Source organism: Saccopteryx leptura, chromosome 1, assembly GCF_036850995.1.
Source record: "Saccopteryx leptura isolate mSacLep1 chromosome 1, mSacLep1_pri_phased_curated, whole genome shotgun sequence".
Taxonomy (NCBI): domain Eukaryota; kingdom Metazoa; phylum Chordata; class Mammalia; order Chiroptera; family Emballonuridae; genus Saccopteryx; species Saccopteryx leptura.
In genome coordinates this window covers 259,893,340-259,919,708 of record NC_089503.1, presented here as the reverse complement: position 1 = coordinate 259,919,708, position 26,369 = coordinate 259,893,340, and the positions used below count along the sequence as shown (strand labels likewise).

The 26,369-nt window shown below is 49.8% G+C and overlaps 1 protein-coding gene across 1 annotated transcript in view; it reads left to right on the top strand.

The window, feature by feature from the left end:
• The first annotated feature begins 179 nt into the window (after nucleotides 1–179).
• PDE4C (phosphodiesterase 4C) overlaps nucleotides 180–26,369 on the top strand; it is a 38,934-nt gene continuing 12,744 nt past the window's right edge. The window contains 5 exon segments of the mRNA XM_066370933.1: nucleotides 180–204; nucleotides 355–456; nucleotides 22,414–22,468; nucleotides 22,525–22,706; nucleotides 22,709–22,763. Of these exon segments, the coding sequence (XP_066227030.1) occupies nucleotides 180–204; nucleotides 355–456; nucleotides 22,414–22,468; nucleotides 22,525–22,706; nucleotides 22,709–22,763 (419 nt within the window).

Here is a 26,369-nt window from a genome sequence, read left to right as displayed (position 1 = left end):
GGGCAGCCTGGTTGGAGAAGGGCATAGGGGTGACAGCATGGGTTTGGGGAAGCTATGGAGGGGCCACAGAGCTGTGGGGGTGCTGGGGGAGGAGAAGTGGAAGGAGCAGCAGTGTCCTGAAGGGATGGGCAGAATTTGAGGGCTTTGGGGTCATGGTTCAGGTGGGATTTTTAGGCAACATGGGGGTCCAGGTGGAGGGTACAGGTATGGCACCACTGGAAAACGGTGGCACCCCCCATAGGGCACTGTGTTCTGAGGCTCTGCCTTTGCCTCTCTCCTGCGCAGGTGTATAAAGCAGTCACCTGGCCACACATCACACCTGTGCAGAGGCCGCTCTTCGTCCTCCCTATGCAGGAATGGCAGGCTCCCAGCTGCTACCGCTGCTTTGGCTGCTGGCTCTGGTGCTGCTGCTACAACCTGATGTGGATTTCTCTGCTTCTGATGACATCCCTATAGGTAAGAACAAGTAAGAAGGAAGACAGGCTTCTAGAAAGCTGGAGGGGGGCAAATTGCCAAGCCCCCTGCCATCTGAATGCATAAGTAAGTGAAACAAATTAATGTTTCTTTCTCACCCTTCCCCTCTCTCTAAAATCAATAATAATAATAATAATAATAATAATAATAAAAAGTTCAGCTAAAGGGGCCCTGCTGGTTTGCCAGCCCTCCCCCTGTCTCCAGAAGCAAGGTGGGGAATCATGAGAACAGCTGGAGCACCCCAGTCCTCCACTCCCTACTTCAGCTCTGAGGCTATGACTTCAGTAACTCCAGCCAGACCTGAGCCAATGAGAAGCTGTGACTGTCTCATGCCCAGTAGGAGGTTCCATTTCACACCTGTTTCTGTTAGCCAATTCCCAAGGGAAGGAGGACCCCAGGACCACAGCAGGGGGGACAAGGGCTCAATTCCGTGTCACTAAGCATCTCTGGGACCCAGGAAAAATTCTGGGCATGTGACTAATTTTCTTCTACTGCCCTGTAAGACAGTTCCCAGGGCAAAGAATTGAACTTTTAGTCTAAAATTTATTTTAAATTACAGTTGACATCCAACATGATATTAGTTTCAGGTGTATAATAGAATGAGTCAACAAGAGCTGAACTCTGGCATCACCTTCCCTTTCACCAAGTCATCATTCACTCTGACCTGTGTCCCAGTCCCAAGCCTGTAATATCAAAGTGGAGGCCACCACGTAATATGACACAACTTGCAGGTAAGGGCTTCACTCAGAAAGCACCATATTTATCCCCATTTCATAGCTCAGGAAACTGAGGCTTACACTAGTCTCCCAGCCTGTGCTAGAACTGGATTAGAACTTGCCTGTTGACTTGGCCCATGCCAGCCTCCTGGTCTAGGAGTCTGGGCAAAGCAAACTCCTGGCACAAGACATAGACACAGCTCCACCTCACCTCTGTTCAACTCTTCTGCAGCTCATGAGCTTCCACCCGCTCTGTGCCAGGCACTCAGCAGTTAGTGTCCTCCACTACCTCCTCTTTCAAGTCCCACTAGTTTTCCTCAATTCTCTTTAAAAATTCAGCTCCCAGAGCACTGGCTGGGTAGCTAACTGGGTTTGAGCATTGTCCTGATTCACCAAGGTTGCAGGTTTGATCCCAGGTCAAGGCACATGCAAGAAACAACAATGAATGCATAAGTAAGTAGAACAACAAATCAATGTTTCTTCCTCTCTTTCTAAATCAATAGTAATAAAAAGTTCAGCTAAAAAACAAAATTCAGCTCCCCAGAGTTTGGGCTCAGCCTAGGGCCCACTGTGGTCTCTGCATTATCCTCATTTTAGCAAAAACTTCTCATCATCTGGATTCTTCCTCAAATGATGGTGAGCCTGACCAGGTGGTGGCGCAGTGGATAGAGCATCGGACTGGGATGCAGAGGACCCAGGTTCGAGATCCCGAGGTCGCCAGCTTGAGCGCGGGCTCATCTGGTTTGAGAAAAAAGCCCACCAGCTTGAACCCAAGGTCACTGGCTCCAGCAAGGGGTTACTCGGTCTGCTGAAGGCCCGTGGTCAAGGCACGTATGAGAAAGCAATCAATGAACAATTAAGGTGTTGCAATGCGCAATGAAAAACTAATGATTGATGCTTCTCATCTCTCTCCGTTCCTGTCTGTCTGTCCCTGTCTATCCCTCACTCTCTAAAAAAAAAAAAAAGAAAAAAAAAAAAAAAGGGATAGTGAGAGGCAGTTTGGAAGGCTGGCCTCTTTAGTCCTTGACTCCTTGGAGTCCTTAATGGGTGTTCTTCCCACCTTGCTTATCACCTCAGGCCAGACTCTACCTTTCGGAGCCTCAGTTTACCATCTGTAAAATGGAAATGAACGTCAGGGCACTACAACTCTTCTAGGCTCAGCGACCATCCCCACAGGACCTGGGACACTGGACAGAGAAATGGGATGGGTGGGTCTGCATGAGGACCCAGACCCCTCCTGAGCCTAGTGCTGGATGTTATTTCCTCATTTATGTCCTCTGGGAGGCAAGAGAGGAAACACAAAGATCCACTCAGGGCAGAGTAGACAGGGTGGGGTAGGGAGTGTTTGATGAATGAACTCAGAAGCAGCCAGGGTGCCCAGCAGGCTGAAACTGGGAGGTGGCCATGAAATATTTACCAACCCTCAGCCTGGCCCCTGGGCTCCATGCCTAGGAGGGTTAAGAACCAGGGAGCAGCTGGAAAAACGTTCAAGGCAGCAGCGGGGGAAGGAGAGGGGTTGCAGAGCTTTGATCTGCGGACTGTTCCCAGAGCTCAGGCCTCTGTTCCCCCTATTAAAATTCTGAATTTAGGCCCTGGCTGTAGCTCAGTTGGTTAGAGAGCCATCCTGATACACCAAGGTTGAGGATTAGATCCCTGGTGAGGACACATAGAAGAACCAACCAATAAATGCATAAATAAATGGAACAACAAATCAATGTAGCTCTCTCTCTCTCTCTCTCTCTCAAATCAATAAAAAGAAAATCAAAACTCTGGGGTTAACCATGGGGACCTTCCAGGTACCTGCAGAAGAGGATTAGGGCTGACCCTCCTTTGGGGAGCTCTGAGGTGGGTCTGTGCACCCACATGTGCAGAGAACTGTGTGAACTCTCAGAGATGCTAACTGCATCTCAGTGATGTCTTACAGACAAAAAACTTTGAGTCCAAAAGATTTAAGAGTCACCCAGAGTGCTGCCTGGCTTTTCTGAGAGTTTATTTATTTATTTATTTATTTATTTATTTTTTACAGAGACGGAGAGTGAGTCAGAGAGAGGGATAGACAGGGACAGACAGACAGGAACAGAGAGAGATGAGAAGCATCAATCATTAGTTTTTCGTTGCGCATTGCGACACCTTAGTTGTTCATTGATTGTTTTCTCCTCCTATGTGCCTTGACTGCGGGCCTTCAGCAGACCGAGTAACCCCTTGCTGGAGCCAGCGACCTTGGGTCCAAACTGGTGAGCTTTTGCTCAAACCAGATGAGCCCGTGCTCAAGCTGGCAACCTCGGGGTCTCCAACTGGGTCCTCTGCATCCCGGTCCGACGCTCTATTCACTGCACCACCGCCTGGTCAGGCAGATTTATTGATTTTAGTGAGAGAGAGGAGGAAGGGGAATAGAGAAGAAAGAGAGAGAGAGGGAGAAAGAGTCAGGAACAATGAGCTGTTCCTATGTGTGCCCTGACAGGTGATCGAAACGGCAACTTTGATGCACATCCGACACTCTTCACAGAGTTAACCGGCAAGGGCGGGCTGCCTGGCTTTTAACAATTTCCTGTACTCAGAAGGCTTCTGAAGCCCCAAAGCAAGAGATGACCTGGACTGGAACCCAGGCTGTGGGACTTCAAACAAGGAGCTTCAAACAAGGGCACTTCATTTTCCCACTGAGCACTTACGGAGTATACTAAGTCCTCCAGGTCTCCCTAAGAAGCAGGTTTACTATTTGTGGTAACAAGGAAAATAGGCATCCAGAGAGGGGATGGGACTGGGGTCTCCCACCCTGTTACTAATCATTCTTTCCCTGTACCCTTTGGTATTTTCTTTCCAGATGTTAGGAGGGAGACCGAGGCCTCAACTTCCAAACCTTGGACTTCTTTTCCTTCAGCCACAGCTCTCCTAGTTCAGTGGAAAGCTCCAGCAACCACTTCAGCCCCCGCCCCTGAGTTCAGAGGCAGGCTGCACCATCCACCCCAGCACCCCTAGTTCAGGGGAAGACTCAACAACTCCCAGAGCCCCTTAAATTTAGAGGCAGCCTTCCACCATCCAACCCAGCCCCAGCTCTACAAGCTTAGGGTTGGCGCCCACCTCCCCACTACCAGAGACAACCTCCCTCCCCAGTTCTGGCTGTCCAGTACAGAGCTCACCCCCACCTCCCACTCTGGCTGCCTGAGTTCCACTTCCTTGAACGTGCAATGAAGCCCCACTTAACCAAGCCCCTGAACGGAGCCGCCTCCGGCCCTAGCAGGTTTATGGGGGTTCCGGGGAATGGCTGGAGTTACCTGCGGCAGTTCTGGGATCGTACTCCAGTGAGAGACACAGACCTGAGAATGTGCCAGGAAAGGCAGCACCCTCCCCCTCCACCCCAAGTATGGCCTAAAGCAGTGGTCCCCAACCTTTTTTGGGCCACAGACCGGTTTAATGTCAGAAAATATTTTCACGGACCGGCCTTTAGGGTTGGTTGGATAAATGTATCACGTGACCGAGACAAGCATCAAAAGTGAGTCTTAGGCCCTGGCCGGTTGGCTCAGCGGCAGAGCGTCGGCCTGGCGTGCGGGGAACCCGGGTTCGATTCCCGGCCAGGGCACATAGGAGAAGCGCCCATTTGCTTCTCCACCCCCCCCCTTCCTCTCTGTCTCTCTCTTCCCCTCCTGAAGCCAGGGCTCCATTGGAGCAAAGATGGCCCGGGCGCTGGGGATGGCTCCTTGGCCTCTGCCCCAGGCGCTAGAGTGGCTCTGGTCACTCGCGGCAGAGCGACGCCCCGGAGGGGCTGAGCATCGCCCCCTGGTGGGCAGAGCATCGCCCCCTGGTGGGCGTGCCGGGTGGATCCTGGTGGGGCGCATGCGGGAGTCTGTCTGACTGTCTCTCCCCGTTTCCAGCTTCAGAAAAGTACAAAAAAAAAAAAAAAAGTGAGTCTTAGACGGATGTAACAGAGGGAATCTGGTCATTTTTTAAAAATAAAACATCGTTCAGACTTAAATATAAATAAAATGGAAATAATGTAAGTTATTTATTCTTTCTCTGCGGACTGGTACCAAATGGTCCTTGGGGGTTGGGGACCACTGGCCTAAAGCTCTTAAGACCTTTCTATATTCTTTCTTTTTTCTTTTTTTTTTTAAACGAGAGGAAGGAAGATAGAGAAACAGACTCCAGCATGCCTCCCGATTGGGATCCACCTGGCTAACCTCAGCGCCCAGGCTGACTGACACTGGAACCACTCAAACCACTGGCTGCAGGCATTGAGCCAACCGACCAGGGCCTCTTCAGTGCTTCTTAATTTCATGCTATTTAAGTGCCTAGTGTGGCCCCAGCCAGTTGGCTCAGTGGTAGAGCACCAACCCAGCATGTGGATGTCCTGGGTTCTATTCCTGGTCAGGGAACACAGGAGAAGTGCTCACCTGCTTCGCCACCCCTTTCTCCTCTCTTCCCCTCCTGTAGCCATGGCTCAATTGGAGCAACTTGGCCCCAGGGGCTGAGGATGGCTCCATGGCCTCCATCTCAGGTGCTAAGAAGAGCTCAGTTGGGAGCGTGTCCCCAGATGGGCAGTGCATCGCCCCCTAGTGGGCTTGCTGGGTGGATCCCTGTTAGGGTGCATGTGGGAGTCTGTTTCTCTGCCTCACTTCCTCTCACTGAATAAAAAAAAAAGTACCTAGTGTGTGTCATATTCAGGGTAATACAGTTATGTTGGAAGATAGATTATAAATAATTTCCATATTTGTTTATGTTGGAATCCATGGGAGTCCAAAAAGACCAGAGTAACAGGCTTTATTGAAAGGAAGAAAGGAGCCTGGCCTGTGGTGGTGCAGTGGATAAAGTGTCGACCTGGAAATGCTGAGGTCACTGGTTCAAAACCCTGGGCTTGCCTGGTCAAGGCACATATGGGAGTTGATGCTTTCAGCTCCTCCCTCCCTTCTCTCTCTCTCTCTCTCTCTCTCTCCTCTCTCTCTTTCTCTCTCTCTGAAAAAAAAAAAGAAAGAAAGAAAGAAAGAAAGAAAGGAACCCTGCCGGGAACTTCTCCGGGGAGAAGGGCACCGGTTACAGATTATGAGGTGAATTTTAAGAGTTTGGGAGAGCCTGAGGAGATACCAAGTCAAAAGTTCTGGTATGTTCCCTTCTGCGGTTTTAGGATTTCAGCTTTCTGGAATGCTCCTTCTTGGGCATTTCTGGAACTTTTCTGCTTCAGGGGCAATTGTCCAGTAAGTAAGGGTGAAGTCAGGCAGCCAGGTGGGACAACAAAAGGGCAGTTGGAAGTTCTGGTAAATTCATATATCATTTCTCAACTCTGTGGTATGATAAAAAGGAAAAGAGGTGGGGGACGGAAAGGGTATGTGGTTCAGGAAGGAGGTTTGTCTCGGACCAGCCATCTTCTGGAGCTACTTCCTGCTGTTATCCCTATTGGGGCCTCCTTCATGACCCCCCCGCCCCGGGATAGTTGGAGTAGGGGTTGTAAAAGCATTTGATTGTAGGTAATCCTGGAGATTTCTCTCATTGGAGCCTGCAGGAACTTGATAAAGAAAGAGGCAAGCATTAAAATTAGGTACAAAATTAGGATTGGTCCTATAATTGGTGCTAGCATCGAGAATAAGGGGTTTGTCCACCATTGTTCGGAGTAGGGGTGTTTTTATAGGGTTCCAGATTTTTCTGTTTCGTGAGGGCAGGTTTCAGGTTGGTGTGTAGGGTTAGGTAGATTTTTCCAATTTTCTGATTGGTGAAGGTCTGCATGCGGTTCTGTAAGAAACTAGTGAACAAACGTTAAGAAAAAGTTAGAAAAATAAATAGGAGAGTGAGTGGACCAATGAAAGGCAATAGTCAAGACACCCAGTTTGTGTGAAACCACTGATTCCATGACTCGGTTTGTTTTTTATGAATTCGCTGGGCTTTAGAAAGAGAGAGAGAGTGTGTGGGAATAAGACAGGGCAGTGGCCAGTCCCCTGGCTCCTAGACCTATTTTTTTTTTTTGTATTTTTCTGAAGCTGGAAACGGGGAGAGACAGTCAGACAAACTCCCGCATGCGCCCAACCAGGATCCACCTGGCACGCCCACCAGGGGCGAAGCTCTGCCCACCAGGGGGCGATGCTCTGCCCCTCCGGGGCGTCGCTCTGCCACGAGTGACCAGAGCCACTCTAGCGCCTGGGGCAGAGGCCAAGGAGCCATCCCCAGCGCCCAGGCCATCTTTGCTCCAATGGAGCCTCAGCTGCGGGAGGGGAAGAGAGAGACAGAGAGGAAGGGGGGGGTGGAGAAGCAAATGGGCGCTTCTCCTGTGTGCCCTGGCCGGGAATCGAACCCGGGTTCCCCGCACGCCAGGCCGACGCTCTACCGCTGAGCCAACCGGCCAGGGCCTAGACCTATTTTTTTTTTAGATTTTTTATTTATTCACTTTTATTGGAGAGAGAGAGAGAGAAGGAGAGAGAGAGAGAGAGAGAGAGAGAGAAGAGGGGAGGAGCAGGAAGCATCAACTCCCATATGTGCCTTGACCAGGCAAGCCCAGGGTTTTGAACTGGCGGCCTCAGCATTCCAGGTTGACACTTTATCCGCTGTGCCACCACAGGTCAGGCCCCTAGACCTATTTTTACAGAGATTCCTAAAGTAACAAGAAGAGGGATTACCTGTACAGCTCATTTGGTCCTTAGATTAATGGGTAGTGTACTAGAAACTGGAAGGGGCTCATAGGGTGGGATTAGGTTGATATTTGGGGTGAGATAGATTAGGATACAGGTTTCTGTCCAATTAGTAGGGAGACACATATAGGTGTTATGCTGTTTTTCTACTTTAGCAACAGTGGAAGTTGTCAGGATCACAGTGTGTGGACCTGTCCACGTGAAAGTCAGTCCTTGGGTGATGTACTACTGGAAGCGCCTCTTGGACAGTCTTTGAATAGTTTTCTGAGTAACCAGTAAATCCTGCAAGCACTTAGGAAAAGGGTGGTTACATTTCTACACTTTGCAGTTAGAGTTTAAGTTCTAGTGACCACTGCTTCTAGCTGGAATTAGCAGTAGGTCCCAGCCTACAATAGGCATGGGGCATTGAGACAAGAGGAATAAAGGAGATATTATACATTAAATAAAGCAACAGGCCCTGGCCGGTTGGCTCAGCGGTAGAGCGTCGGCCTGGCGTGCGGGGGACCCAGGTTCGATTCCCGGCCAGGGCACATAGGAGAAGCGCCCATTTGCTTCTCCACCCCCCTCCTCCTTCCTCTCTGTCTCTCTCTTCCCCTCCCGCAGCCAAGGCTCCATTGGAGCAAAGATGGCCCGGGCGCTGGGGATGGCTCCTTGGCCTCTGCCCCAGGCGCTAGAGTGGCTCTGGTCGCGGCAGAGCGACGCCCCCTGGTGGGCGTGCCAGGTGGTTCCCGGTCGGGCGCATGCGGGAGTCTGTCTGACTATCTCTCCCCGTTTCCAGCTTCAGAAATACAAAAAAATACAAAAAAAAAAAATAAAGCAACAAAATTAGACTGTCAATACCCACAGTAGAGATCTTTGAAGGATAAATAAAATTCAAATATTCAGGCAAGGCATAGTAGATGGCCCTTGTGTTTACAAGAAATGAGATCAGTTTATCTGCTACTTGAAAGAAATACCTTAGGCTCGTGAACGATGTCCTTGGGCCTTCAGTGGCAATTCCCAGCATGCTGGGCAAGGTCAGGTCACAGGTAGCTGGAGCAGGGCTAGAAGAGACTGAACCCTCCTTCCATGGAACAAGGGGGCAGCTTACCTTCTCATGTCCCTCTTTCTACAGCAATGATGTGTCCCTTGATGAGGCCAGGAAGCCTGGCAGGCTTCAGTTCAATGACCTTTCTTTCCACTCTGGAGCAGGGCCCTGATGGAATCCTATGAAGCCCTTTAGGGCGCTGGAACCTTTAAGAGTGTATGCCAAAAGCTGGTATTTCCTGACTTCTTTTTGGGCCTTATTTGCCTTTTCTGTTACTTCCTTGGCCATTATATACCTTAAAAGCCATGCTCAGAAGATATCACTGAGGGGCTTGACTAAGAGAGCAAAATTGGAAATCCAGTGTCTAAAGAAGCCTGTTAGACCAAGGAAAGAAAGGATTTGATCTGTGGTGGTAGGTGGTTGGATTCTGTGGAGGGTCTGAGTTTGATCTAGGTTGAGACCTCAGGTGGTGGGGATTAAGGCGATGCCCAGATAGACTATGGACTAAGAGTGAAGTTGAGCCTTACCAGAGAAGACACAATATTATTACTTCATAGTGAGGAAGTTAAAAAGGGTGGCGATGTGTCTCCTTGAGGTAGGGAGGGAGAGGCTGCAGAGGAGTAGATTATTTACATATTATAAGAGAGTACTAGTTTTAAGATTGCATGTTGTTAAATCCTGAGCTAGTGCCTGCCCAAACAGGTATGAGCTGTTTTTGAACCCCTGGAGTAAGACAGTCCACGTAAATGCTGGGCTGCATTAGTGTCCGGGTCAGTCCAGGTGAATACAAACAGAAAGTAAAAGTCAGTGTGTAGAGGCATTATTGAGGTCTAGGACCATGAAGTAAGTGGTGTTTGAGGGAATGTGTGACAGTAACTTGTAGAGATTAGGGACTACTGGATGGAGGGGAATTACTGCCTCATTGATTAAGTATAAGGCTTGCATGAGGTGATAAGTCCCTGAAGGTTTTCGAACAGGAAGAATGAGGGTATTGTAGGGAGAGTCTGTGGGGATGAGTAAGCCTGGTTTAAGAGGTTGGTAATTATTGGTTTAAGGCCTTAGAAACAGACACAGTTACACATTAAACAAAGACTTTACATATAAATTATAAATTGAGAAATTTAAATGAGCATGCTTTACTTGTTTCAATTCAAATTATACTAGAGATATTTTCTGACAAAGAGACAAGACAGATTACTTACTCACATAACTCAATAGACAACTCTGCTTTTTAAAGCTTTTTGAGATGGCAGGGAGTTGTCAGCTTAGAGGGGAGGAAGAGAGAAAGCAGACAGATGGACAGTGTGAGCAGCTGGATGGAAAGAAGGAGGATCAGAATCTGCAGGAGGAGGAGAAGGAGATTAAAGTGCTGATGGTGGCGCCACGTGGTCAGAGGAGTTAAAAGATTTAGAGCTCTGAGGAGAGAGGAGAGAACGAGGGGTAGTGGAAGGCACAGCCAGTCTCTGAGAAGGGAGGGATGGGTTGAAGAAGAAAAAGAGACAGAGCCGCCCATCCTTAAGGAGGGAGGAAGGGTTTAAGAACATAGTGGAGAAAGGAGGGGCCCCTGGCCAGCAGGGAAGGAGAAAGAGAGAATAGTATTTGTAGGTGAATGAAAAAGAGGATTCAGTGAAGAGAGGGGAGGGGGCTTTCTGGAGGGAAGAGACTCAAGTGAAAGAGATTTGCAGAGGGACCAGAGAGGGGTCCCAAGAGAGGGGTGCCCCCAGGGGTCAGGCAGGAAGGGGAGAGAGTTGGGAGTCCACGGAGAAGGAAAGATTAGGAGCGGAGATTTTAGGTGAGGTTTCTTTGGCCAAAAACGGCCTGCATGTAGAACAAGTGGCACAGAAATTAAGGACAGGAGCGAAGGTAGAAGGAAGCCTGCACGTAAGGAATTTCTGAAGCTTTCCCAGTCCGGTGTCAAAGATTATCTAGATCTCTCAGGATGTTGTAATCAAAGGTCCTGTTTTCAGGCCCATGGGAGTCATTGTCTAGTTTATATTGTGGTCAGGCAGTATGGCAAAAGAAAATGAGTAGAAGACAGACCAACGGGGTTTGGTCAGATGGCTTTGACTCCAAAGAGCCCAATGTGGAGATTAGTGATCTAGAGAGAGCGTTCCCCACCTCCAATCACAATCTCAAAGGAGAAAGCTCTCTTGGGAATGTGGAGTCGTCCTGCTTAGGGGTTGTCACCACCTAAGAAGGAGCTCAAAGAGAATGTGGAGGGATTTGGCTAAGCACTTAGACTTTTGGAATGTGCTGTCCCTGGGACAGAAAAATGGCAAACCCCTCAAAATGTGAGGCTGACCCGAGAAAGCCGTCCCATGATGGATTAGGAACTTATGGGTCAAATTAAAGCCAATTGGGAGAGGGAAGGGAGAAACTCCTTACCTTCTGGTCCGGCAGAGGTTCAGGACAGGGTTAGACTGCCGGCCAATCAACCTACAATTACACATCCAAACAGAATCAGGGAGTAAGCCCGGGATGAGCTGCCACTGCCCATTGCTTCCCTGGTTGTAAGTTTGGACAGCAAAGAGGGATCATCCAGGCAGTTAGTACCCTGTCCCGGGTTTTGGCACCAAATGTTGGAATCCATGGAAGTCCAAGAAGACCAGAGTACGAGGCTTTATTGAAAGGAAGGGGAGGCTTTATTGAAATCTCGGGGGGAGAAGGGCACCAGTTACAGATTATGAGACAAATTTCATAGAGTTTGGGAGAGCCTGAGGGGATACTGAGTCAAAAGTTCTGGTATGGCCTGACCTGTGGTGGCGCAGTGGATAAAAGCGTCGACCTGGAAATGCTGAGGTCGCCGGTTCGAAACCCTGGGCTTGCCTGGTCAAGGCACATAGGGGAGTTGATGCTTCCAGCTCCTCCCCCTTCTCTCTCTCTGTCTGTCTCTCCCTCTCTGTCTCTCTCTCTCTCCTCTCTAAAAAAAATGAATAAATAAATAAATTAATTAATTAATTAAAAAAAAAAAGTTCTGGTATGTTCCCTTCTGCAGTTTTGGGATTTCAGCTTTCTGGAATGCTCCTCCTTGGGTGGTTGATCAGCTTTCTGGAACTTTTCTGCTTCAGGGACGATTGTCCAGTAAGTAAGGGTGAAGTCAGGCAGCCAGGTGGGACAACAAAAGGGCAGTTGGAAGTTCTGGTAAACTCATATATCTATCAGTTTATAAAAAAACAAAGTAGAACAGAATAAGGGGTAGAATTATGAGTGCAAATGGTTTGAAATTTTTAAAAAGTGGCCAGCAGCCTGGCTGGGCAGTGGCGTAGTGGATAGAGTGTTGGACTGGGATGCGGAAGACCCAAGTTCGAGACCTCGAGGTTGCCAGCTTGAGCACTGGCTCATCTGGTTTGAGCAAAAGCTCACCAGCTTGAGCCCAAGGTCGCTGGCTCGAGCAAGGGGTTACTCGGTCTGCTGAAGGCCTGCGGTCAAGGCACGTATGAGAAGGCAATCAACGAACAATTAAGGTGTTGCAATGCGCAACAAAAAACTAATGATTGATGCTTTTCATCTCTTCGTTCCTGTCTGTCTGTCCCTGTCTATCCCTCTCTCTGACTCTCTCTCTATCTCTGTAAAAAGAAAGAAAGAAAGAAAGAAAGAAAGAAAGAAAGAAAGAAAGAAAGAAAGAAAGAAAGAAAGAAAGGAAAAAGAAAAAGTAGCCAGCAAAGATCTTAATTTGAAAGATGTGAGGGAGGAGCCATGAAGTTACTTAGGGGAAGAGCAACCCAGGTAGCAGGCACAGACCACGCAAAGGTCCTGAGGTAGGATCATGCCTAGTGCATTTGAGAGTGAGGTGCCTAACTGGGTGAGTAGGGTATTACTGGGAAGGCAATGAGGGTGGGAAGGTGGCAGGGTAGGACCACCCAGGGCCCCAGGGGTTCAATAGAGGCCAAGAATTTTTAGGGACATCTAAAAAACCTGTCACTCAAACTAACATGTCTCCAAAATGTTCAAAGAAGAGTGCAAACACAAAGTGTGATGATTTCTTGCTTAAAGTCACAAGATATAAACCATCTTCACAAAGTGTCCCATTTCATATGCATCCCCAGAGATCTGCTGCATTTGTAAACAGAGTTCTAGATTTTTCTCACTTTGCAAGAACTCCCAAGAGTGGCCAATGAGAGCAGAGAAAACATAGTAAACTGAACGAATTCCTTGTAGACAAATATACTCAAAATCAAAAAGATAAAAATGCACTTAAAAAAAAACTAGAGCAGCCTGATCAGGCAGTGTCACAGTAGATAGAGCATCAGACTGGGGTGCAGAGGACCCAGGTTTGAGCACGGGATCATCTGGCTTGAGCGTGGGATCATAGACATGACCCCATGGTTGCTGACTTGAGCCCAAAGTCGCTAGCTTGAAGCCCAAGGTCGCTGGCTTGAGCAAGGGGTCACTAACTCTGCTGTAGCCCCCTGGTCAAGGCACATATGAGAAAGCAGTCAATGAACAACTAAAGTGCCGCAATGAAGAATTGATGCTTCTCATATCTCTCTCTTCCTGTCTGTCTGTCCCTCTATTTGTCTATCTCTTTGTCACACACACACACACACACACACACACACACACACACAAACTGGGATCTGGTTGATCTTTTGGTTGGTCTTCCTTCAGGTCTTTAAGGGACAGATAAGCAGGGGGACAAGACTTTCCAGGAGACAGGCGCAGCCCATGCAAAGGCTTGGAGACAGGAAAGGCCCAGAAGCATGCAGAGAACAGGGACTCAAATGCGCTTACCCCCACTGCTCAGCCCTGCTTTCCAGGTGTGAGCTGAACCCACACTCTCCTTTCCAGTTTGACTGGAGGGATAACAAAGTCTCTCGGAGGGGCAGGCCTGGGTCTGGGGACCCTTCACAAGTCAATGGACTCTTTCTGCTGCTTACTCCCCGCCCCACCAGGAACTTTAGGCTTCTCTACCGGGGACATGGAAGTTCTGAGCCCCTTGGCCTAGAACTGGGGCCTGGAGCTGCCCTCTCAGGGCTGGGTTTATCCTTCTGTGAAATGAGTGGTTAGAGAGGTCAGAGTCAAGGTCACCCAGCACATTGAGGGAAAGTCTGCCTGAGGGAGGGTCGTGCTCTAATGATTCTTGGGGCCAGCAGGTGGCAGTTCTGGTGAAACACTAACTCCTAACAACTCAGGAGGCAGCAGCACCACAGAAACCCCCTGCCCCTGGCCAGAGGCCTCCCATAATCTTTCCTGAAGACCTGGGTTTCAGCTGCAGCTTCAGCCTCTCCTGTTTGTGAAGGGGTTATTGACCAGAGAGGATCATTGACCTGCCTGGGGCAGCACAGCACAGCGAGCAATTCTCTTGGAGCCTCCAGGGACTCCTGAGGGCCACCCCAAACCCTCAAAGGCTCTGCTGTGAAGCAGTGTCCTCTCTGTCTCATTGTCTCTTGTCTTTCTGTCTCTCTGTTCCTAGCTCTGTGTCTCTCCATCTTCCTCTGTCAATGTTTGTCTTTTTCCTCTCCCTTTCTCTCCCTCTCTTTCTCTGTTTTTGTCTCTCTCTGTCATTCTGTCCCCCTTTCTCTCCATCTCTCTGTTTTTCTCTGCCTTTCTATGGTTCTCTGTGTTTCCATCTCTCTCTCTCTCTCATTAACACCCACCTACTCTATTCCAACCCCACACACTTGATTACCCTTCTGCCACTCTCTCTTACATCTGTCTTGGTGACACCCTCATGTCCTCCTTGTCACTCAGCTCACCACTTCCTGGCTCGATCCTAAGGGTGGTATGTGGGTATGTCCAGTTTGGGCCTGGCACTCAGGTAGTTAAGGGACTCTTCTTGGGGAAACCCTGGACCGCCCTCTTGGGCGGGCTCAGTCCTCTTCTGCCTCCTCCTTGGCTGGTCACAGGACTCAGCAGAGGCAGTGAGTGTCAGGCCTGCCTGGTCATCACAGAGCTTGTGTGAGTCAGGGGGTGGGCTAGGGGCTCCAAATCTTCAAAAATGGTCTGGGAGCTGAATGCCTTCCCCATGGGACCTGGGCCAGGGGACTTCCTCCTGAGGGACCTAATGGTCCTGGGCTGCTAATCCCAGTAGGGAGCGGGGAAGGGGAGTGTGTGTGGGCATCCAGCCCCTGTCCCTAGGTGCAGGCCTCTGCAGAGGTTCAAATGGTGTCCCACACTGGTGCCCGTGCTGTGGCCCAGGCTACCTGAATTGGACATCTGTGGGCTCCAGGAGAGAGTGCGGGGTATGGGAGTGAGCTTCTTATCTGGGGAGCATGGCTAGACTCTTGGAACTCCCGGGAACTGGAGGTTTCACATCCAACTCCCCAGGTTCAGAGACGCCTGCAGCATGAGACACAGTGGAACAGCACTCTCCTTCTTGCTAAGTGAGGTGAGTCATAGAGGGTGACCTTATACAGGCCATGGGGGAGGGCTGTCCCAGCATCCCCCTACTTGGAAACACCCAGAACTGCCTGGAGACTCAAGTGGGAAAATCAAGGCCCAGGTCACTAGAAGCCTGAGACTCAATCCAGGTGTCCAGCCCAGGGCTACAGCCACTGCTTTTGAGAGCAAGAGACCAGTGGGGCAAGGGAAACAGGGACCCTTCAGGTCTGGAGGCAGGGTTTTTAATTGCCCAAGGAGAGGAGGCCACACTTTGAGGCAGGGCCAATGGCCCCATTGTGGGAAACTAAAGCAGGATTTAAAGACGGTAGTGAGCAGGTAGTGAGCTCATCCAGTAGAAGGTGGAATTGAATCCCAGGTTGATTATCAACACCTGAGTGGCTGGTAACCTCTCTAGGACTAATTTTTTGTGTAAAAAATGGGCTAAAATTGTGTTGCTTGAGAAAAGTCAAGATGAACCACCAGCAGGTAAGGTCCCACACGTTAACACATTTATCCATGCCCCATCTCTGGAGCAGGGCTAGAAGAGACTGAACCCTCCCTCCATGGAGCAAGGGGGCAGCCTACCTTCTCGTGTCCCTCTTTCCACAACCCCACTTTCCTCCTCTGTAAAGTGAGGAGCCTTTGGCAGTCCTCAAACATTCCATTTATAGCACTAGTCATTCCCTTTGCACATAAAGCACCTATTGTGTACCTGGCCTAGTGCTGGGCATAGGGGGCACACACAAGCTCATAGGCTAGGGAGAGAGATGTAAAACTAAGACAGGAAAGTGTAGGAGTGGGTGATTGTGAATGAGGCTTCCCAGGCTGGGCTGGAAGGGCTTTCCTGATGAGGTGACAAATGAGCTGGAAAATGGATGAAAAAAGCAGCTAGCCATGGAGAGAGCTGAGAGAAAATTATTCCCTGCAGAAGGTACAGCTTCTACAAAGGCCCTGAGGCAGGTCTAAGGAGCAGGCACAACAAGGTTAGTGAGGCTGGGGCACATTGAGTGAGGGGACATGAAGGAAAGTGAGAGGTGGCAGTGGGGTGGACAGGGACCAGGGTACGAAGGTCTCAGGTGTGGATTTTGTTCTAGGGATGCTGGGAGCCACTGGAGCAGGCAAAGAATAGATTTAGGGTTTGTCTTAAAGGCAGGACTTGAGATTGCAGCCAGGGTGAGCACCTGTCAGGATCTCAGGGATGGGTAAGATGAGCAAATCCAGAGACAACTCCTCAGCTTTCTTCCAAACCCTTCTCCATGCAGGCTCTCCTGCCACTGCCAGGCCTTTGGTCCCCACTCCAGCCTCTCAACCAGGAAAGCAATTAGCCTGGAGTGGCAGGTTGAATAATGCTGCAGTTGAGAGGCCAGGAAGACCCTCTCCTCCTCTTCTTGCAGCTTTGAGAGACCCCATCCTCATTCCACCTTGCTTTAAATGGGAGAATGCAACAGGCTGGATCACCCCCCTTATTGAGCCCCAAACTAGCTGGGCTCCCCACAAACATTTGGATCTCCCTGGGGGTCACATGATACTCACATCAGACTGAATTGGTCCAGATCTTGATGTTTTTTCCAAAATATTCCCCATCCAGGTAATGGTAGTCCCACCCACCAGGTAACTGTATGACTTCTAGTTAACTGGGAAATGACTAGTAACCCATCATAAACACTAGTTATACTTTAATATCCTTGAACACCCTATAGGCATAATCTGTCTGTCAGCCTCCAAAACACATCCCAAATTCATTCCCAGGACCTGTGCTTGTCCATGTCCCACCATTTGCTGCTTAACCTCTGGCTTGCCTCCAACAGTTTCTACTTTCTGATTCTGGCACAAGAGGCTTCTTAAAATCATAAGCAAATCACTTCACTCAAAATCTTTCTACTCCCATAATCAATTCTGGATTCCTCACCCCATCTGCATCAACTCTTCGCTCCACTCCCATCTTCCAATATTCCTCAAACTTGCCAGCTTGTTTTACCTCAGAGCCTTTCCATGTGCTGTTCCTTCTGCCTGGTGTGCTGTCTCCCAAGATCTCTCCTGATCAACCGCTTCTCCTCTTTCAAGTCTCTGTTTAAAGTTACTTCCTCGGAAAGTCTCCTAACTACTCCTGATTGACATTATCTCCCCATCACTCTCCAGGGCCTTACATGGTTTAATTTTTATTCTAGCACTACAGAAACTATTTTTTCATATCTGTTGAATAGATAAATATGAATGTGGACAAGTAGCTTTCCATCTGGAGTTCAGTTTCTCCAAGCAGAAAATGGGCAACTGACATCAATGGGCTTCCTACCCTGGGAGGGACCCACTGTCCACACATACCCCACTCTGCTTTCCCTGAATACACTCTCATCTTCTAGGAACTCTTCCTCTTGGGGAAAGCCAAGTGTTGATTACTTAGATTTCTGCATCAGAATTCAGGTGCCCATGGGAGAGGGTGGGACAGTCAGTTTTGCTCAAATGGGAGGGATGGCCAGGAATCCTGGGTCCCTAGAAGGATCAAATCTGTGCAAAGAGCTGGGGTGGGTGGAGCAGCCTCCGGCAAGTCATTCTTCTCTGAACATTAATGTCCTCCTCAGTGACCGAGAAATAAGAGAAAACTAGTTATGCAGTTTGCCTGCACCTAGTAGAGACTCTGATGTTTGAACCAACGTGCACTCCTCTCAGCTCCTCTACTCCCCTAGCCCCTAGCTCTGATCAGCCTTGGGGCTTGGACATCAGCTTCCAAATCTGAACATTTAGTCTGATGGTGGAGACAGACTCATTGCTGAGGTCCAGAAGCAGAGTAGGAAAAGGCTGGGCCGTCTCTTTGAGTTTCACTTCTCTTGTGTCCCCATGTACTTTCTTAACCCCCCGCCCCCACTCCCACCCCCGCACACACTCCTGAGCTTCAGTTTTGATGCCGCTCCCTGGGGTCAGTACCGAGGACAGCTCCCAGGCTGTGCCGAGCGTGTGGCCCCTGTCCTTTTATTACCAATGACGCTGAGAAATTGATACCGTTTTCATCTTTCTGCCTCCTCCCACGGCGTTCACAGATGAGAAAACTGAGGCATGTTTGCTCTAGACTACGCAGCATGAATTGAACCCATCCCAGATATGTTGGGCTGGAGAGCTTGCACTCCAACTGATTAATTGCAGCTGGTTCTGTTTGGTTTTTAAATGTCTCAAGTGTTTACTCAGAGTATGCTTGCAAACAACACCTCATTTAATTTCTCATATTCAATATTTCCTTCAAGAAATGAACTGAGAGTCAGAATTCAGAATCCCACCTCCACTATTTACCAAATGCCACCTTAGGCAAGTTACTAAAGCTCTGAGACTCAGTTACTTTACTTGTAATATGAAGATAATGGTATAAAAGGCCTCATTGTGACCTCATGAGCTGATCCACAAGAGATTCTTGAACATCACAAAGTGGAATGAGTGTGTAAGAAAAGTTAGCTATTGGTACTGTTATTATTAACTTATTTACTGAAATTTCATATTCATATTTTATTTGTTATTTTGTTTATTAGTGATAGGAGGGAGACAGGGACAGACTCCAGCATGCGCCTCTACCAGGATCCACCAGGAAAGCCCACCAGGGGGCGATGTTCTGCCCATCTGGGGCCCTTGCTCCATTGTAACTGGAGCCTTTTATTTTATTTTTTTTAGCTCCTGAGGAGGAGGCCATGGAGCCATCCTCAGCACCTGGGCCAATTTGCTTTAATCGAGCCATGGCTTCAGGAGGGAAGGAGAAAAGACAGAGAGAGTGAGAGAGAGAGAAGTGAGAGGGGGAAGGGTGGAGAAGCAGATGGGCACCTCTCCTGTGTGCCCTGGCTGGGAATCAAATCCAGGACATCCACATGCTAGGCTGATGCTCTATCACTGAGCCAACAGGCTAGGGTTTATAATTTTCATATTTTAATAAATAATATAATTGATGAAATACTATCAAGTGCCCATTATTATGACAGATAGCAGTATATATGGTATAATATAAATATATTGTGTATTAATTGATTAATAAATAAATATTGCTGTAATGTCTTCTGTGGGTCAGGCACTATTTGCATCCTGCAGGGTTGAGGTTCATCTCCCAATTTCATAGATGAGAAAACTGAGGCTCAGAAAAGAAAATTCACTTGAGGCGGGTGGAGTAAGATTGAGATATAGCTCTCTGGGACAGTTCAGATAGTTGGGTGAAGGGATCTCAAAGCCTCATGGTACCCAGGGTCCTAGGAAGGTCCCATGCCCGGGAACTCATTCATGGCTTCTCACTGTCTCCCTAGCAGATCCAAGAGTCTGTCGATTCTGACTGAGCAACTCTGAGTCCCCTTGGCAATGGTGTCATCTGGAGACACTTCTCAGGGATCCCATTGCTACCACCGCTGTCAAGCCGTCAAAAGTCCCCTGGAGAAATTGAGTCCAGTGCTAGTGTTCACCATTGGGGCTCAAGGGACAGTGCAAAGCCATGGTCCAGCTTCAGGCAGGTGAGGAGGCAGATGGGGATCAAGGGGACAATCACAGGAAAGGAAAATGCCTCGTCTAGCAGGACCTTTCTTTAACTTGTTCATGAAGTATTTATTAAACACTTGCTTTGTGCCAGGCCCTGCACTGGGGACACAGCCATGGGCAAGCAAGTGCTCACATGCTGATGGTGAAGATGGTCTAATACCAACTCAAGAGGTGAGGGTGCCATAGAGCCCAGAGGAGGCTCTGACCCAGCCATGGAGTGTAGAGGGTGAGAAAGGACTGCTTGGAAAAAGTGGCATCTAAGGATGAAGAAGTGGCTTAAAAAGATGAAGAGAAATCAACCAGAAGGAGCACAGGGAAGAGTATACCAATTAGAAGGAACAGATTGTACAAATTGTCAGGTTGAAGAAAACCAGAAGATAGATAAGGAGTTGAATACAGATCAGTGTGGCTAGAAGGTAGGAGGGGAGCCTGGGAAGGTGAGCAGGAGCTGGACCACACAAAACTTCATGGAGTGAGCCTGACCAGGTGGTGGTGCAGTGGATAGAGCGTCGGACTGGGATGCGGAGGACCCAGGTTCAAGACCCCGAGGTCGCCAGCTTGATTGCGGGCTCATCTAGCTTGAGCAAAAAGCTCACCAGCTTGGACTCAAGGTCTCTGGCTCGAACAAGGAGTTACTTAGTCTGCTGAAGGCCTGTGGTCAAGGCACATATGAGAAAGCAATCAATGAACAACTAAGGTGTCAAAACAAAAAACTGATGATTGATGCTTCTCATCTCTCTCCATTCCTGTCTGTCTGTCCCTATCTATCCCTCTCTCTTACTCTATCTCTGTCCCTGTATATATATAAAAAACAAAAACAAAACTTCATGGAGTGAAATGTGGAGCCATTGGGTGGGTTTTCAAAAGAGTGAATTGATATGATTGGCATTTTTAAAATTTCCCTCTGGCTGCTGTGGGGAGGGCTGTCAGGGGCAGGGGTGGAAGCAGGAGGAGCCCAGTGAGGAGGCAGTTCTGGGCAGGAGATGGTAGTTCCTGAACCAGAGTGGAAGCCATGAACTGGAGAGAAGTTGGCAGATTCTGAAGTTATTTATGAAGTAGATATAGTAGGCATTGGTGGACACCAGCAGAGGGCAAGAGAGAGGAGGTATTGGCATAGACAGCTCCTGGTCTTTGACCCTTCACATGTGACATCCATTTTCATCCTTGCCGTGATACCACAAGGTGGGGATACCATCATTATCCCCACTTTCCAGAATAGAAAACAGGCTTGGGGAAGGGAAGTGATAGCTGACCAGCAACAGAACACATATCCCCCACCAATGGCCCAAATTGGGGGAGAGGAGACTAAGAGGGAGGCCAAGAACTGATCCAGGAAAGTAAAGGACAGGGAGAAGTCATTTGTTTTTCATCACCCAGTGAGACATGGCAGTACCAAGGTTTGAGCTCAATCTGTCTGACTCCCTGGGCCAAACATTTCTTATTTTTCCAAACAGGGGATGAAACTAGAGTAAAGGGTAGAATCTCCAATGGAAAATATCCTTGAGATATCCTCTGGGCCCTCTGCAAAAATCAGGGCTCTTCTTGTTCTCAAATTTTCTACACCAAGGCCTTAAAGGCCTCGCTACTCCAGCCTGGAGCCTATACTATCCACCCCAGTCTTGTTCATGTTTACTTCAGGTAAACACGGTAGAAATTTTTCTCACCCTCCATTTGCCACTTCCCAGAAAATTACCTGAGATCAGAATGCTTGGGCCTGACTTGTGGTGGCGCAGTGGATAAAGCTTCGACCTGGAATGCTGAGGTCGCCGGTTCGAAACCTGCACTTGTCTGGTCAAGGCACATGTGGGAGTTGATGCTTCCTGCTCCTCCCCCCTTTCTCTCTCTCTCTCTCTCTCTCCTCTCTAAAATGAATAAATTTTAAAAAAAACTAAAAAAAAAAAAAAAAAGAATGTTTGGGGGTCAGGGCCTTGAGTTTCTAGAACTGGGGAAGGGAGGGGCAGGCCTGTGAGGTGGGACCCCTGGAGTGTCGCAGGGCAAATGAGATCTTGCCATTTCCGTTGAGGGTCTGGGTATCAGTGTGGCTATAAAAGGGTGTCCTTCTCTCCCCACTCCCACTGTTGGCAGTCCTGACCAGAAGCGGCTTCTGTGTGCCCATCCCAGGCATGCAAGTTTCTCTGTCCTTCCCGTATCCCTACCCTGTGTGGGTGCGCTTTAGGACTCCAAAGAATCCCCAGTTGTGGCTGAATGCTAAGCCTACCTTGCTGAGCTTGATGGAGAGACAGCTATTTTTGCCTACCTCTGAAGAACAGAGCGCTTGACTCTGCTTCCAGACTCCTTGCTACCGTTACTGGGGAGGGTTGAGGGCCCGCCGCTGTTCAGCTTTCAGCACCTCCAGGGCGGACGGCGCCCTAGTCGGGAGGTGCTCAGGAACCCCTGACTCCCTGCCCTGACTTCAGCACCGACAGGTGGAAGACAGCAACTCGCTGTCTCATCCACTGAATCTATATTACCTTCTTCCCTTTCTGCACCAAAAGAAGGGACACTGCCTTGGCGTGGGGGTTTCCCAAACCCTCTCTTTCTGCTGTCATTTGGCAGCAACCGGGAAGACAATTTCTTTTCCACTACAAGCCCATGTCTTGACTTTTTTCCTTCAGCACTAGAGGAATCTCCCCAGCACCTATCTTTAAACCCCACGCCCAAGTTTTGCTTCCCTCCCCCGCTATCCTCCAGCACCACTGGGCACGGACAGCTACTCGGTGTCAGCCCCACCTTGAGCCCCTGTTTTTCTACCTTTTCCGGCTCACTACAGCTGGCACGGACATCTCCTCGCAGTCGCCTCTGCCTCCGGCCCTGGCAGGACCAGGGTGCAGACACTGACACTCCTCGTTCCCGGACGGCTCACTCACCTCCTCTGGCGCAGGGAGACCCCGGGGGTAAAAGCAGGGGCGGAGGCATCCAGCGAACTGGACCGCCTTCTCAGCCGCCAAGGCTTAGCCAGATCTCCGAAGCACCTGTGGCGGCAGCCGCGACGCCCCATCCGTATCCAGAAGCGATTCCACTCTGACCCGGACAAGTCCGCGGGCTGCAGTGAGCCGGCCCGGGGCTCCGGCCAGAGCTCAAGAAGTCATGGAGCCCCTGGCCCACCTCCATCCACAAGAGGTAGGTGGGCGGAGGCAGGGCCCTCTCTAGGCGTGGGGGAGGGGAGCAAGGAACCTGGTGAGAGTGGGGGAGGGTCCTTGTTTCTCCAGAGGGCGGGGATCTCTGCTGTTTGGCTGAGGCCAATGCTTTAGAGCTGGGGTCCCCAAACGTTTTACACAGGGGGCCAGTTCACTGTCCCTCAGACCGTTGGAGCGACGGACTATAAAAAAAAACTATGAACAAATCCCTATGCACACTGCACATATCTTATTTTATTTTATTTGTTTTTGTATTTTTCCAAAGCTGGAAATGGGGAGGCAGTCAGACAGACTCCCGCAGGCGCCCGACCGGGAATCCACCTGGCACGCCCACCAGGGGGCGATGCTCTGCCCATCTGGGGCTAGCTCTGTTGCAACCAGAGCCATTCTAGCGCCTGAGGCAGAGGCCACAGAGCCATCCTCAGCGTCCGGGCCAACTTTTGCTCCAGTGGAGCCTTTGCTGCGGGAGGGGAAGAGAGAGATAGAGAGGAAGGAGAGGGGGAGGAGTGGAGAAGCAGATGGACGCTTCTCCTGTGTGCCCTGGCCGGGAATTGAACCCAGGACTTCCGCACACCAGGCCGACGCTCTACCACTGAGCAAACCGGCCAGGGCCTAACATATCTTATTTTAAAGTAAAAAAACAAAACGGGAACAAATACAATATTTAAAATAAAGAACAAGTAAATTTAAATCAACAAACTGACCAGTATTTCTTTCTTTTTTTTTTTTTTTTCATTTTTCCAAAGCTGGAAATGGGGAGGCAGTCAGACAGACTCCCGCATGCGCCCGACTGGGAATCCACCCGGCACGCACACCAGGGAGCGATGCTCTGCCCATCTGGGGCGTAGCTCTGTTACAACCAGAGCCATTCTAGCGCCTGAGGCAGAAGCCACAGAGCCATCCTCAGCGCCCGGGCCATCTTTGCTCCAGTGGAGCCTCAGCTGCAGGAGGGAAAGAGAGAGACAGAGAGGAAGGAGAGGAGGAGGGGTGGAGAAGCAGATGGGCTCTTCTCCTGTGTGCCCTGGCCGGGAACTGAACCTGGGACTCCTGCACGCCAGGCCGACGCTCTACTGCTGAGCCAACCGGCCAGGGCCTGACCAGTATTTCAATGGGAACTATGGGCCTGCTTTTGGCTGAGATGGTGGTGCCTCTTCCGGAAGTGCGGCGGGGGCCAGATAAATGGCCTCAGGGGGTCGCATGCAGCCCGTGGGCCATAGTTTGGGGACCCCTGCTTTAAATTTTTTTTTATTTATTCATTTTAGAGAGGAGAGAGAGGGAGAGAGAGAGAGAGAGAGAGAGAGAGAGAGGAGAGACACGGGGGAGGAGCTGGAAGCATCAACTCCCATATGTGCCTTGACCAGGCAAGCCCAGGGTTTCGAACCGGCGACCTCAGCATTTCCAGGTCGACGCTTTATCCACTGTGCTACCACAGGTCAGGCTGGGGACCCCTGCTTTAGAGGAAAAAACTGTTTTTATGCTGAGTGAAGCTGGGGATGGTGATGCCATGATTGTTATGGGTGTGTGTGCCTGGATGTGCCAGGTGTGGTTGTATCTAAGTATGTGTGTGAGTCTGAGTAATTGCAACCAGTGTTCCGACCTGTTGTGTGAGTGTCCACAGCCAGCTGCATCTCTGTGGGTGACTGGCTGTGCTTGGTTGTATGTACACCAGTTGTGTATGTGCCTGTGTTTTCCCCTTGTGGTCCTTGTGGTATGTGGAACCAGTGTGACACTGTCCTTGTTCTAACCCAGTTGAGGTCCTCCAGACCCTGGAGTGTTCTTGGGTATTTGTGGAGTTGTGGCCACTGCAAGCATCTGAAAGGGCCAGGTTGGGCTGTCCTCAGCTCTGGCGGGGAGGAGCTTCCTCTGTGGCCTGTCCTGCCACCAACACCCCCTATCGCCCCGCCCCTTGTCCCAGGAAGGAGGAGGAGAAGCTTCTTGAGGGAGCCTGAGCACAGGATGCTTCTTCCCTTAAGAAAGGATGGGGTGGAGAAGGGGGGTTGAGGTGGGGCAAGGCTGCTTCTCCTCCTTTGCAGCAGGTGCACAGAGGCCTTGAGGGGGCCAGAGTCTCCAGCTGCTGGGCCAGGACTCAAGGACCCAGGAGCAGGGCCCAGTAGCCCCCTGCCCTCCTTGGGTAGGAGGGACATCACAAGAGGCCAGATTTGGACTGGTGACCTCAGGAGAGTCATTTTCCGCTCTAGATCTTCATTTTCTCCCACCTTGGTCCATGGACCTCCTGGGGCTACTGGTTTCTTGACCAATAAGCCTGGCCTCAGCCTCCAGCCTGGTGCTCCAGCAGCCCTGGAAGAATCTGGAACAGCTGGGCTTCATGGTCCAGAGGGGGCTGGAACTCTTCCCAGGTGACCCAGCAGACCCCCTGCCACTACCCCTCTAGCCCTCAGCTAATCCTGCCCTCCCTCTCATGGTGATTCATGATTTTCCATCTTCAAGAAAGAACAGAAACTGAGTTTGGGCCTGCCAAGGGGGAGAGCCCACATGATTCTGGAAGGTTCTGGAAGGGTTGTGTCGTGTCCCTGTCAACCAGCACTTGTGCATCCTGTCCATGTATATATTATATGTGCTGATGTGGGGGAAGGAGCTCATCCTTAAGCTTCAAGACCAACAGGGTTCAAGGCTAATCTGCTGGGTGCTCCCCAGCAAGCAGAGAGTGTCAGTGAAATGCAAACATGCATCTGTACTTTCTGCATTACGTTGAGAATTTTCTGTGTGGGAGGGTGGTACCCCACTGTGGCTCTCCTCCCTGCTGCCCCAGGTGGATCACCTGCACCTAGGAAAGTCCCAGTACCTTGCTCAGCAAACATTTATTAGCTACCTACTGTGTGCTAGACCCTGTAGTGGGGACACAGCCATGGGCAAGCAGATGCTCACATGCTGATGGCAGAGACAAACTCATACCAGCTGGAGAGAGAAGGCTTTTGACCCAGCTTTGGAAGGGTTGGGTGTGAAGAAGAACTGTTTGAAAGAGGTGGCATCTAAGCTTAACCTAAAAGATAAAGAGAAATCAGCTAGTGGGAGTACAGGGCAGGGTATGCCAATTAGATGGAACCGATTGTGCAAAGCCTCAAACTCAAGAGGATAAGGTAAATGAGGAACTGAATACAGACCAATGTGGCTGGAGAGTGGGAGGGGAGGCTCCTATTTATTTCCCAAGCATTTATTGAGAACTTATTGAATGCCAGGGCCCTAAGGGCACAGCTGGGAGCAAGACAGACCTGGTCTTACCCTTGAAGGGCTGGTGGGCAAGGCAGAAACAAATCAAATAATCATGACAGTAAATGTGAAATTGTACCTGTGAGAGGAGAGTGCTCTGAGAATATTTAACCAGCTAGTCAGGGAGGGCTTCCTGGAGTGGGTGATGCTTCAGCTGTGACCTGTGACAGCAGGGAAAAAGTGTTCATGGGTTGAGAATGAGCCAAGGCATGGGTTGAGAATGAGACTGGCTGGGTCACAGCAAAGAGCAGGGTAATGCTGGAGCAGAATGAGCAGGAGGAAGAGAGCAGGGAGGCCAGCAGGGGTCAGGCATCACAGAGCTTCCAGAGAGATTTGGATTCATATCAGAGGGCAATGAAGA